The 14313-nt window shown below is 46.7% G+C and overlaps 1 protein-coding gene and 3 pseudogenes across 1 annotated transcript; all 4 read left to right on the forward strand.

The window, feature by feature from the left end:
• The first annotated feature begins 5043 nt into the window (after positions 1-5043).
• Positions 5044-5490, forward strand: LOC115229137 (protodermal factor 1-like). Its single transcript, XM_029799548.1, has one exon. It carries the CDS (start codon positions 5044-5046, stop codon positions 5488-5490), a length of 447 nt encoding a protein of 148 aa, XP_029655408.1.
• Positions 5491-9391: 3901 nt separating this feature from the next.
• On the forward strand, positions 9392-11143 carry LOC115229148 (annotated as a pseudogene).
• Positions 11144-11197: 54 nt separating this feature from the next.
• LOC115229138 lies at positions 11198-12511 on the forward strand (annotated as a pseudogene).
• Positions 12011-13863, forward strand: LOC115229139 (annotated as a pseudogene).
• Positions 13864-14313: the final 450 nt, after the last annotated feature.

The following is a 14313-nucleotide window of genomic DNA, read 5'->3' on the forward strand; positions in this document are numbered from 1 at the left end:
TGATTGTGCGACCGGGTGGGTGGGCTTGCACACATCATTCGACTGGCTGGCCGATCTGCGCATTACAAAATCGAGATGCTGTGTAATCAGTATTACTATACAGAGTTGGGTGTAGGACAGTCAATCACACTTTCATTCCCCATCCGAAATAATAAATGCGCAACACAGGGCTACAATTCTAAAATATTATGAAATGCAAATCTTTATTTTTTTACTTCAAATCACGTTAACCACCATAAATATATTTATTGTTTTTAAACAATTAAAATTGTTGTGGGAATTATTTCTAACAGTGTTTTATATGATCTGTTGGAGAGAGTTTATTTCGGAAATGAAAACAGTTATGTCGATAAAATATCTGACCGCATTTTAATTGTAATTGATTAGCACATTCCTTCCATTTTTGTTTAATCCCAAATTATCACTAACCTATTCTTCGTTTTCAAAAGTAGGATCCATTATTTGGACTTGCTGCATTTACATGGTATTCGGAAACCTAAGTATATTTATTTCAAAATTCTTTTAATGAACGGGAAAAGTTACACAAATTTTGCAATCTTTTATAATTTGTTTAATAATTGGGAGTTTTAAGTAAAATAGAATTCACAACACTTCTTATGATGCTTTTGTATTCCCCAGTGGCATTCTTGGTGAATATCGAATGTCTTCATCCTCAAATTAAAGCGAATAACCAATGTGTGTTTTTGGTTATTGTCGTGCTTTAGATAAAGATTATGAGTTAGAGATGGTAAGTATACCGATCGTCAATTATTAATCGATTTGCTTTTTTATAGGTTTGTATTTTCGGATTTAGATGTGGTTGTTATTGGTTTTTAAAGTACATTTACAAGATTTCCGTATTCACTGGCATTTTTCATAAGGTTTGTGACTATGATAACATCTTTTGAGGGAAACTAATTCAAATGACGCTAAGCTCTTTTTTATAATAATTTTACAATGTCAAGTATGAGGGTCGCCATGTCAAGTGTTTAGGTGGCGAGCGTGGGACGCGACATATATTGCTTCACTATCATATGGGAGGAAGATGTCGAAGAAGTCTGCAGGAGAGGATGTGGTGGATGTATCACTAACTTATCTTTCCTATTCACTTTCAAAAGTATGATCTTTTATTTCAATTAACCCTTCTTTACTGTAATGTAAAAGGTTCTAGAAAAAGCCCAATTGCGGGAATATCCTGAGTGGTGAATCTCCGGAGAGTATTTGTCAAGCTGTTGTCAGATGTAATTGTTAATCAATTGTTTGTGTAGAGAGGTTGTAGAGATTAACACTCCCACTGAATGGATTGTTTTCTTTTAGGTTTTCTGTTTGCAATATGAATTGGAATATTTCCGCCATTTTTGGTGCCCTCAAGTTCAGGGAACAATTCCGGTCGAGAACCCAAGATATGTTTGAGGTGGAGGGGACAAGGCAAGTGTGGTATATGAGCAGTGCCAATGGAGTGCAACAATGCTGAGACTACATTTATTGTGGAGTACATGAGTAATCTATATTTGCTGATGGGGAAGGCTGATTACCCATCATCTATATACCGTAGATGTGAGTCACCAACTCAATTTTTGTTGTTGTTGCGTTACCCCAATCTCACATTAGATTATGAGACCAGCATCTATCAGAAACGACAGCGCCTGTCAGATTACTTCCATAAGACTTTGGGGGAGTGAATAGCAAATTTTTCGCCGAGTAGAAGACCAGGACAGTGGAATAGATGAGCATTTGAGTGTTTGCCAGCACAGAAAATGCTATAGAAGGGGAAGATCGAGTTGTCCATTTTGTGTGCATAGTGGTTTAGTTAGCGGTGATGCACTGAGCGGAAACAAGCAAGGTTTATTTGAGTGGAACGGTCAAGAAGCATTTCTGAAGGGTGAACATCTGGTAGGAATTTATTGAGGACCGAGTTAGGCGTCAGCTTGAGAATTGATGACGTTGAGATGAAATCGTGAATTCTTTTCATTGGATGTGAACAACGGTGCAGGCCATCAATTTTAGCAATGGTCGGGAATATAGAGTCGCCGACGTGTTCTACGCTGAACGACCATTTCCGTTTAGCATATTTAGAGCAGAACAAAGATGATAGGGGATTCACGATGTAAAAATTTCGAAAGTGTTGTTAATTGAGTAGTTGTTGAGTGTAGTGGTTTAAAACCATGTTGATTATGAGAAGTTAGCAAATGTTTGGATATTTGGCAAGGATTAGTCTTTCAAGGATTTTCGCTAGCCTACACAAAAGAGAGATTGGGCAGTAGGAACTTGAATGCCAACCGGTTTGTTTGGTTTGATCAATTGAATGATACATGATTTCTTACAAACAGATGGTATTTCGTTTTTTGCAACAGAATTGTTGAAAATAGACTATTGCATTGATAGCATTAGGGCAAGTCTTTTGAGATGATAGATTGAAATGTTGTGAAGGCCAATTGCAGAAAAGTTTTTTGAGTTTTTAATGCATTGCGAAACTTTATTCGCAGTAAAAGTCGGTATAGAATTATAAGGGCGTTTACTTTGTGGATGTAACTTTGGGAGAATTTTTTATAATTCCTTGAGGAATGAATTTGGCGATGAAGAGGGAATTTAGATAATTGACTGTGTCATTCGAGCGAAAGCTGTTAATTTCGAAATCATTCAATGATTTTTCTAGAGCAAGACGGTAATTATCCAGCTCGTTTGTAATTCGTTAAACAACAGCGTTGAATTTCGATATTAGATTTAGGGCAATCTCAATAATAATCGGGTTGTGGTTAGAATTTAGGTCGTAGATGACATTCCAGAAAGTGACAGAGGCCAGAATTGGAACACACAGCGAGTTGTCAGCAGAAAAAATTGCATCTCCCTTTCTTGACGGGGTTCTGGTGAGGGATTGTTGAGGAGACTAAACCATCAAATTAGTCGAATAGCAGTGATCCCGTTGAGTTGAGAGATTAATTTTGTACCAACTCAGTTGACAAGTGTGGCTAACTTATAGTACATGGGGAAGAGGGATATAGGAAAGAAGTGTTAGTAAATTATTGTTGAGGGGGAGGGCGTGGCTGCCTGAATGCGTTTTGTATTTGTTCGACAGCGGCAGGATTGGTTTCCTTCAACTGTTGAGCGAACTGTTGTCCCCTGTGAATGAAAGAGAGAGAGGACATTTGCATGAGTGCGGAGAGGTCGGGGGAGTCATTTCCCTGGAGGAGATTGCCGACCATGGACTGCATGTTGGGGTCACTCATAAGCTGGGAGGCCTACACATGAGAGAGGGGGAGACTATGCTCATTATGTCGGGAGTGTCCCCCATCTCCCTCTTGGCCAACTGGAGGTTGTCCTTGTAGGAAGTCTTGGTGTCGTCCAACTGCACGGCCATTTCGAAGGCCTGGACAGCGCGGGGGAAGCGATTGGTGGCCAAGCAGGCGGATCTGTGGTGAGAGGGGGAGAATACCCGACTCGACCGTACGCCTGAGCATAGTTGGGACTCAGTTGGACTGCCCTCTCCCCGTCGGACAGTGCCTCCTCGTACCGTCCCAGATTATAGTAGGCCGCTGATCGGTTGCTGTAGTACGTGCTGAGTGGATTGGCCTCAATAGCCTTGGTGTAGCACTCCAATGCCTCACTCGCCCGTCCTCCCCGGATGCACTCATTCCCCCGCTCCTTCCACTCCTCCCCCTCCTTCTTCCTCTCCTCACTCACTTGCATTGTCCAATACAACTCCTCCAGGTTGTACTTGCTGTACTCCTCCTTTCCTATCTCGAATGCTGACTCCAAACACTCCACAGCCACTGCAATCACACACACTCTTACCTTGCAGGCTCCCCGATTTGTCCTCCGATAGTGTCAATGCCTTTCCCTTCACGAATTCGATTATCGCCTTCACTAGTTCACGTTCCATTCACCACACCACCAATATTATTTTATTTATTCATTTTAACACTGTTGTTCCATAATCCGGATAATCTTTTCAGCACATTCGTTTTCTGTTCATTTTTCCGAATCGTAATCTTTCCGTGTGGAGAGAAACAGGGATGCATGTCCAGAGTCACTCCTATGACCGTCTGCCTTCTGTTGAATGGTGTGTCCAGCTTCAAAGAGACTTTCTTTCAGATCCCTTCTGGATGTCCCGATCCCTTGAGCCTTTAATTCAGTATTTTATGTCTGATACGAATCATTAAGTCATCAAGGCGAGTCGTTAAGTAGACCTCCCTTGACCACTAGCAGCATGAGGTTGTCGTTATTGCTCTTGTTTCGAGAATTGTCTTCGGGAAGTCGTTCAGATCACAATTCTTTAGTATTGATTTCCTGGAACCGTGGCCAGTTCCCCGAATGGTAGTTGTATTCCAGAGGGACTTTTCTGTTGCTGAATTCTCTTTTGACCTTCCCCACAATCGGATTGTTTGAATTGCAGAATTATTCGAATAGGATTGGAGCGGGAGTGAGCCTGCTTGACGACGAAGGGAAAGGGGGAATGGAGGGGGATGTGAAAAGTGTGAATTGTGTTAAAATGGAAGGAGAAAGTGTAGTAGTGAAGAAATGAAAAAGGAATAAAGGAAAGCCACAAATGTGGAACTCAGAACAGGTCGAGAAGATGCGAGTGGGAATGTGTGTGGGAGTGTGTGTGGTGGAGCAGAGCAAAGACCAGGAGGGGTCAAGACGAATGCAGGAGAAAGTGGAGTGCGTGGAGGAGAGGGAGGGGATATTGAGGGAGCTGTTGGGGAGTGCGTACAGTGTAATGACGGATGTGTTCGGGAACTACGTAATGCAAAAGATGTTTGAGTGTGGGAGTAAAGAGCAGCGGGAGAGACTGGGGGAGGAAATGAAGGGACGAGTGTTGTCGCTGTCTCTGGACATGTACGGGTGTCGGGTGGTGCAGAAGGCGATCGAGAGTGGGTGGAGGGGGACGATCGAGGAGGAGTTGAGGGGACACGTGATAAGGTGTGTGCGTGACCAGAACGGGAACCACGTAATCCAAAAGTGCATAGAGTGTCTGCCCGACGCACAGTTCATCACACAGTCCTTGAAGGGGCAAGTGTACTCTCTGGCCACACACCCGTACGGATGTCGGGTAATCCAGCGGATACTCGAACACTCGCCCCTCATCCTCGACGAACTCGCCCAACACGCCCTCACTCTCATCCACGACCAGTACGGCAACTACGTCATCCAACACCTCATCATCCAACACCCTTCCCACATTCACACACTCCTCCCCCTCATCCAGGGACGACTCCTCCACCTGTCCATACACAAGTTCGCCAGCAATGTCATCGAAAAGTGCATCATCCACGCCTCCCCACACATCCGCGCACGACTCATCCACGAAATACTCACTCACGGATTCTCTTCACTCCTCAAAGACCAGTACGGCAACTACGTCGTCCAGATTATGCTACAACTCGCACACCCCACACACCGACACATCATGCTCGACACCATCAAGGCACAACAACACGTCCTCAAACACTATACTTATGCCAAACACGTCCTCGCTCGCCTCCGCATTAGTTAGTACATTCTAATCCTCCTTTATCCACACTTTTTCGGCATTCTTGCTTATTACTTGTGCATACCATTAAATTCTTTCACTATTCGGCACTCCTTTTATTGCCTCGTCCTCCCTCTTTGTTTGTAAAGACTGCTTAAAATACAATAACTGCAGACAACACATGTCCATTAATGTGGCAGGAACAGGGCTTCATAGACAAGATTTTGCGCTATAAATTGATATTGGTGGAGACTTTGAACTCATTTGAGACAGAATATGCTCTTTCTAATTACAGGAAGGTGAGTTGACTTGTTGTATTCCCAAGTCATGTGATAATGGGAGAAGACCCGTGCTGCTTTCGGTGGCTCGAGGAAAGGTCTCTGAGAGGATCGACTTTGGTTTTTTGCTTGTTTTTTTATTTTGTAGAGAACTACTACGGACGGGCTGTAGTCATGTATGGAGTGCCCTACGTGTACACACAAAGTAGGATTTTAGCGGTGAGTTGTTGGGGGATTTTAAAGGCAGGCACAACTTGAGTTTCTTAGGAGAATTTTTGTATTTCTGAATCTGAGTTTTTGATGTTTGATGCAATGCGACATACAGCACAGTGTGTGAGGAGAGTACTAAGAGGGATTATGGAATAATTATTTTTGACGATTTTGTTTTTTGGTATTTTTTAAAGTTTTAGAGATTTGCGCGGGGAGATAAAAAGTCAAAATTGCCGAATTGGATTCTTGAGAATTTGCCAGATTCGTTGAGTGATTTGTCGATAGACGAGGCGATTCAAAACGCTAAACATTTTTTAACATTATACTAGTCCTCACTTTTCGGCATTCTTGCTTATAATACTCAGACAATTACTTAATGCAATAATTTGCATACCATTAGAAAATAACCGGTTCTTGCTTATTACTTGTGCATACCATTAAATTCATTAGAAAATATTAATTACTACTCCGGACGAATGAAGGAGGAGGGGACGTGTCCCTGTGCGTCGTCTGAACGGGCAACATATGACCAGCCACTGGAATCTTCGTAGAGTATCTCCACCCGGTCGCCCTGACTGACGGAGAGAGTGCCGGGCTCGTCCACTGAGAATGAGAGTGGGGAGGACTGGAAAAGTCTTGTAGGATGGTGCCGAAGTGTGTTTGCACGTCTTGACTCCACTCGGAGTCGTGTGTGCAGTAGAAGGAGGAGCTGAGAGCGAGGAGTTGGTCGTGTGCCTAGAGTAGGGAGAGGGAGTACGGGTTGGTCGAGTTTGAGGAGTTGTTGCATGCCGGCGGAGAATTGTTGAGTGATTTGAGTGAGCCTGGTCTGGACAGTGCGGACGTCTCCCATGTGTGGGTTGTTGGAGTAGAGGTCGAGCATAGAGCGCATGCCAATGCTAGGGTGAGTGTGAGATGGTACATGGACTTGACGTGTGCGTGGAGGGTGTTGACGAGGGAGGTGATCTTGGACTGTGACTTTTTGGAGGGCTTAGGTTGGTCGAGTGGGCCCAAGTCTTGGAAGAGGAGTGGTTGGGGGAGGGGGGACTGTGGGTAGTGGGTGGAGAGGAGGGCAGTGAGTGTGGATTGGGAGAGGGAGGTGTGCTCGACTAAGGACAGTAGACTGGAGAAGGACTGTCGGAGAGAGTCTTGGAGTGAGGAGAAGAAGGTGAATTGAGCAGTCAGTCGTTGGTCCAAAAGGACTTGCAAGTCTTGTAGGATTTGGTGGATGGTTTGAGTGATGGTCACGTGACACAACTGGTTGTAAGTGGAGATGGCTGTCCGACACTCCGCCTTGGCCTTGTCACACGTCTGTGCCCTCTCCCTGTACACTGCCCTCGACTTTTCCATGTCGTTGACCGTGTTGGACTTGTCGGATTCCGTGTCCTTCATCACGGCGAATGCCTTCCTTCCCGCGTTGAATGCGTTGGAGTATCTTTCGACGGCCTACACTGCCATGCCACCACTACCGCCTTGGCCGCACTCTCCCCCCTGCTCATTTCCGTCGTCGCACTCTCGTATCTCTTCACTACTCGCTTGTGGCTCTCCTTCTCCCCCCCCGTCACCTTCCCCTCACACACACGCTCCAGCTCCTCCCCCAACTTACTCAACAACTCCAACACCCCCACAAAACTCTCGCACAACACATTCACCCCCTCATGCTTCCCTCCCCCGTACTTTTCACTCATTTTCCTACATCTACACACACACTCACTTTAGTCGCCCTCCGAACGAACGAAACTCGCCCGACAGTTCCTTGCTCAGCTTCCCCATCTGCGACACTGACCAACACGTCTTGTCGTCCCACCACGCCAGACGATTGAAACTCTCCTTCACGTCACCATACACACTACCCACAACGAGTAGTCCCACATAATCCAATTATGCTAATCACTTTTATTCTACACAATGTGACAGCACTTGTGATATGACCACACTTTGTTATTTTGTTAATTGTTAACTCTGATTGCTCATTCTAAACTTGTTCTTTGAGGTAGTTGCTGCCACTATGCAACGTCGCCGAAAGACTGTGGATCATCAAGATGTGGGAGAATGTTGATTACCCTCGTCGTCCCAATGAGGCGGCAAGCTGCATTCACATCTGCCCACTATATAACAGTCTAGGAAGTTAAAGACCCACTCCGTTCAGTCGACTGTCTCTAATGAGGTGGTCGAATGGACATCAAAGTTCATAAAGTTAAATTAAGCCATATTCAGCCGATTCCGGCCATTGGCGATTCTGTAAGACAAGTCCCTTTACGAAACTCTATCCCCCACCAGCACTGCTATTTCCGTAAGTTCACTACTTCAGATGTCCAGTTTAAGTTTCGGTCTACCCCTCTTCCTTTTTCCAGCGAACGAAGACAGCAGGATTTCTTTTCCTATAACATTCTCCCGAAGCACGTGCCCCAAATATGATAATTGTTGGCTTCCAAACTCGCCACAAGCGACAGTGTAGGTTTAATCTTTTCGAGAAAAACGACATTTGACACTTTGTCGTACCAATTTATGTTCAAAAGTTTATTCAGCACCATAATTCCTGTGAGTCCCTCTTTTGCTGTAAGCTTTGGACAGTGTCCAAGATTCACAACCATAGAGAAAAACGGGAAACACATCGCGTTGACTAGTCTTATCTTTGTCCTGAGAGAACATCCTTGCTACTCCAGATCCGATTCAGTTTATCATCGTACTCTTGCCATAGCCATCCGTTATTAATTTCTGAGACACCACCACCATCATCTTGTTATTAGACTTCCAAGAAACATAAACTTCAACACATTCTATTTCTTCGTCGTCGACGATGACACTAATTTTTCCAGACAGTGAAGTTGTCATTATTTTGGTTTTTTTCACATTTAGGAATAGGCCAAAAAAGGCATGTTGTCTTTGACGCTCGGTATTAATTGCCTCAAAGCCATCTTCTGTTTCAGACAGCAAAGTAGTATGTCTGCATAAAGGAGATTATTTATGTTGAGGCTACCAATCTTGATTCCGATATCATTTTCGCAATTAACTCCTCCATGACTTTCTCTGTGTAAATATTAAACAGTAGCGGGGATAGAATACAGCCTTGTCGGACGCCCCTCCCAATACCGAAACAGTCTGTGTCTCCATAAACCAAACATTGCAATAAACCAAAGTTAATAAACCAAACATTTTTGTCTGACAACCTACTTCCCGACAATCCCTCAATGTAAATAGAGAAATTGCATACGATCTCTTGGAGAGCGAATATAAGTTAATTCTCACATGTGATGAGTACAAGCACTACCAAACCTCCCTAAAGAATGCGTCCGACAACTCAGCGACATGACAAGGGTGAGGAAATGAATGAGCCACATATAGCAAGAGGAGGCGGAAGAAGAGAAGGAAGTAATATTATTTAATTGAAATTAATCAAGTAATGGAATAAAATTGTAATAGAATAGAGCACGCAATGTCTGGTGACGTGGTGGCGACATTCAAGTTGGTGATACTGGGTGACGGGGGGACGGGGAAGACGACATTTGTGGGGCGGCACAAGTCAGGGGAGTTCGAGAAGAGGTACATCGGTAAGGAGTGTGTGTGATGGCAGCGACGGTGGGGGTGGAAATAACGACTCTGGTGTTTCACACGAACAGAGGGGCAATACAGTTCAACGTGTGGGACACGGCGGGGCAGGAGAAGTTCGGAGGACTGCGGGAAGGCTACTATTTGCAAAGTGGAGTGGTCAGTGTATTGCAGGCAACGCGGCAGTGATAATGTTCGACCTGACCTCCCGCATAAGCTACAAGAACGTGGAAAATTGGCACCGTGATTTGACGAGGGTTTGTCCGGGCATTCCCGTCGTGTTGTGCGGGAATAAGGCCGACGTGAAGGACCGGAAAGTGAAGCCGCGGATGATGAACTTTCACCGCAAAAACAACGCGGCAGTAAGTGTTGTCCCTCACTCAGTGCTTCATCATCTCCGCCAAGAGCAACTACCAAATCGAGAAGCCCTTCCTCCTCATCATGCAACAGTTGAGTGGCGACAAACATCTCCAACTCGTCAAAGCCCCTCCTCTCCTCCCCCCACTCCTCTCCCTCGATGTCGACGCCGTACAACGCTATGAACTGGAAATGCAGGTTCTCCTTCCTCACCACCCAAGAACGCACAACACACTGACCTCCCGGACGACGACTAATTCACTCTTTTTTCCTGTTCTTTTGTTACTCTCCTCTATGTAGCATATCCTGCGACTGCACTCTTTAGACTGAATGTGCACTATCTTATATCCAAGGTGATAAGAGTGCGGGACGTGCAGTGGGGCCAATTGGAGAGTATAGTATTCTCCCCTACCGCCCGTGAATAGCGTATAGAGCAGTGGGACACTCTCAATGGACAATAGCGTGAATTGCGCGATGAGCATTGATTAATAAATATGCGCATTCTCATTATTTCGTGGTCTATTTAAAAGTGAATGTTGGGAGACCTGTTGAAAGGGGAGGAGTTTTACGTGTGGGATGAAGGAGAAAAGTGTGGGAGGACGGTGAGTACAGTGCGACTGCACTCTTCGCGAATGTTTTTGACAGTAAAGACGAATTTGGTAGACGTGGTGAGTGATTGTGAGGAGGTAAAAGTGATCGACTGTTGTCGGGTGCGTGACGTGAGGAGGAAAGAGTGGGGACTGCAAATGTGGCTGGGATGCGACGTGGTGAATTTGAGTGGGGTGAACATGGCTTGCAATTCGGAGGAGAGGATAAAAGTAGAGGGATGTGTAACGTGGAGAAATGGTGGGGGTGTTTGTGTGGAGTGGTGTTCGACCCGGTGTTGAACAATTTGTGTCCACAGGACATAATAGTGAAGCAGTGGGTGTGGTTGTGTGAGGAGTAGGTTTATGATGCTCGAGTCGATAAGGACGGCGGAGGGAGTGGTGGACGTGCGCAAGTAAAGTAGTGTTAGGGAGAGTAGAATTATTCGGTTTTTCCACGGGAAAATGAGCGAAAAGAGCATTCGCCAAGTACTGAGCCAAGAGGAGGTGTTGAAGGTGGTGAGTGAGTGGTGAATGCAGGGGAACGAACTGTGTGGGGAATTCGACGGTGAGCTGTGGAGGGAACTGATGGACAAGTTTGTGGACAGGCCGGACATTGAGGAAATATTCAGGAAATAGTTGGAATGATTGGCAGATGTGCAGTTCGAATGGGAGGGAGTGGATTGATTTGGAGTCGCTGGTGGAGTTCATAAACGAGGTTGATGTGAGTGTTAAAGTGGCAGACACAGCGGGACAGTCGACTGAATACAATCCTGTTTCCCCTCAAAACACGGGAGGAGTGTCTGGAAGTGATCGAGCGATTCGAGAGTGACCCCGAGAACAGAAGAAAGGGTGAGTGAGTGTGGAGGAGTGTAGAACGGCTGGGTGTGCGTGGGTTCGGGGAGTACCTGTCGTCGAACACGGCGATATCGGCAGGGAACCAGGTGGGGAAATGTGAGATGAGTGAGCCACTGTGCCACTACTTCATAAACTCGTCGCACAACACATATTTGGTGGGGAGACAGTTCGGGGGCAAGTCCTCTGCGGAGATATACCGAAGCATTCTGATTGCGGGGTGTCGATGCGTGGAGTTGGACTGTTGGGACGGGGACGACGAGCCGATAATCACTCACGGACTGGCTGCCTGCACAGAAGTGTTGTTTAGAGTAGTGTGTGGGTGGACATGTTAGGACGTGGTGAAGGAGATAAGTGAGTCTGCCTTCATCACATCGGACATGCCCGTCATTCTCTCCTTCGAGAACCACTGCAGGTGGTCTATTGGGATATTCCAGTTACAAACAACAAAAGAAGATGGTCGACTACTGCATTTCCATATTTGGTGATCTGTTGCTCAAGGACTCCCTCGAGGACTACCCGTTGGAGGAGGGAGTGCCTTTGCCCTCTCCCGCCTCACTCCGACGCAAAATAATAATCAAAAACAAAAAGACACAAAAGATAGTGGAGGACATGGACACAGAAGGTTGTCTTGTGTAGTCCACGAATAGTCAAGTATATTAGTGAAGCACAGGACGTGGCAGAAGTGATCAAGGCCTACAAACGACAACATGCCACCACCACTGTCCACCCCGAACTGTCCTCCCTCATCAATTACGTCCACTCCGTCAAGTTCGCGGGGTTCCAGGCCGCGGCGGGTGAGTACCATTCACACACTCATTAGAAAGAAACTACCATTTCCACATTTCCTCATTTGCGGAGAACGCGGGCTACGGACTGATCAAGAACAGTGCCCAGGACTTTGTACGACACAACAAGAAACAACTCACCAGAATATACCCAAAGGGGGCCCGCTTCGACTCATCCAACTACCTCCCCCAGGCAAGTCCGCCTCACTATTTCAGTTGTTTTGGAACGCGGGCTGCCAACTGGTCGCACTCAACTGGCAGACCGCAGGCCCCTGGATGCAGTTGAATCAGGGCAGGTTCGAGTACCACGGAAACACGGGCTACATCCTCAAACCCTTGTGCATGCGCTCGCCTGACCAAACCTTGAATCCCTTCACCGAGGCCACCATTGACGGCATCATCGCCGCCCAGTGCTCCGTCACCGTTCACTGTCCCCAATACCCTTCCCAGGTCATTTCCGGCCAGTTCCTCCACGACAGGAAAATAAGCACTTTTGTGGAGGTGGAAATGTACGGCCTCCCCACCGACACGATCCGGAAGGAGTTCAGGACCAAGGTCGTCCACTCGAATGGAATGAACCCATTCTACCGAGAGGACCCTTTCGTCTTTCGCAAAGTCAGTCCTCCTTTCACCCCAGGTCGTGTTGCCCGAGTTGGCCATCCTCAAAATCGCCGTCTACGACTGGAACACCAGCAAACTGATCGGGCAGAGGCACCTCCCCTTCGAACTGATCGAAAACGGTTAGACGGAGGAATGACCCGTAGGCTACAGGTATGTGGTGCTGAGGAGTGAGGCCAACACTCCTCTCAACCTGCCGACCCTGCTCTGCCACTTTGAACTGGGCACGTACATCCCCCACGCACACGGCGGTTGGTCTGCTCACTCACACCAGACATCGCCGACGTCCTCTCCGACCCCACTCGCTTCCTCTCCGACGCCGAAAAGGCCAGGAAGATGCTCAACTACATGGGAGTCGAGGACAACGACATCGAGGAGGACTACTATCAAGACCTCCACTTGCCCACCATCGACCAACTCAAACACGACACCGAATACATCTCTCTCCACAAACGCTCCCTCGCTGAGTTGGCCGCCATGAAGCAGTCCTTCATCAAACGCAGAATGTCCATCAGCAAGGACCAATGTCACACCTTTGTCAAAAAGATCTCCAAAGTCAAACACACTTCCCAAGAGGTCCCTCCTCTCACCCATTTCTAGCAAATCGCCAAGATTAACGACTTACAAAACTACAAGTGGAGAGCCCTGGTGGCCCAGCAGGAGAACCAGTTCCTCCACAAAAAACAGGAGATGTGCACTGCACTCTTCAACAAACTCTCCAAACTCGCCCGCAAGTCACACCAACTATTCCGCAAACAACTCGACTGCAAACTCAAATGGTTTCACTCATTTCTCATCCAGTATGCTCGACCAAGTCACTGAGAGACACGCCAAGTCCGTCCTCCACATGGACAACCTCAAACACCTCCCAAGCCTGAAAAAATACGGTTCCTCCTCTTCCTTATCTCAGACGACGTAAGGAAATGCAGGACGAACGACTCAAACGATTCATCCAAGACCGCCGACATGTCGAAAAGGAACGAGACCACCTCGAAAAGTACTGGAATGCCGCCATGGCCTCACAGATCGACCAAATACAGAATGACTATGATCACGTACTCCACTCCTCACACACTCAGGAATGCCTCACTCTCCGCCTCAAGAAGAATACACTCGACCTGGAAGACTGCGACCACGCATACGTCTGACTTTTTGTATTTCCATAACACTCAGTCCTCTTTACTTTGTCCATTAGTTAGTCATAGTAAACTCCCCAATAAAATTCTTGCCTGGCAACGAGGGAATGGAGTGTAGTGGGGTGCCCTACAACCAGGGGAGAAGACAACTGCTGATTCACTCCACATTGCAGACTGACGAGCGAATACACTTGAAATGTACACACTCCGTTATTCTGCAGATTTGAAAAGCGAACAACAAATATTGCAGCATCTCCCGGAATTGGCGGAGGACCTCTCGTGCATTGGCCGTGAGCTTCTCAAATTGGCCGGCCCAGGACGGTGACACATCCAGTCCTCAAATCAGCAGCAAGTCAGCGCGGACTGTGCATTGCGTGAGGACATTGGAGGGACATCATTTGGAGTATCCCCAAGCAGTGGCCGTGTCTGCCACAACAGGGCACATCGCAGTCCTCGACCGATTCACTGGAC

The sequence above is a fragment of the Octopus sinensis genome, unplaced genomic scaffold (assembly GCF_006345805.1).
Source record: "Octopus sinensis unplaced genomic scaffold, ASM634580v1 Contig11999, whole genome shotgun sequence".
Classification (NCBI taxonomy): domain Eukaryota; kingdom Metazoa; phylum Mollusca; class Cephalopoda; order Octopoda; family Octopodidae; genus Octopus; species Octopus sinensis.

What these genes read in the sequence shown, in the direction of transcription:
- LOC115229137 (XM_029799548.1), top strand. Translation starts at nt 5,044, where the DNA reads ATGTCGGGTAATCCAGCGGATACTCGAACACTCGCCCCTCATCCTCGA.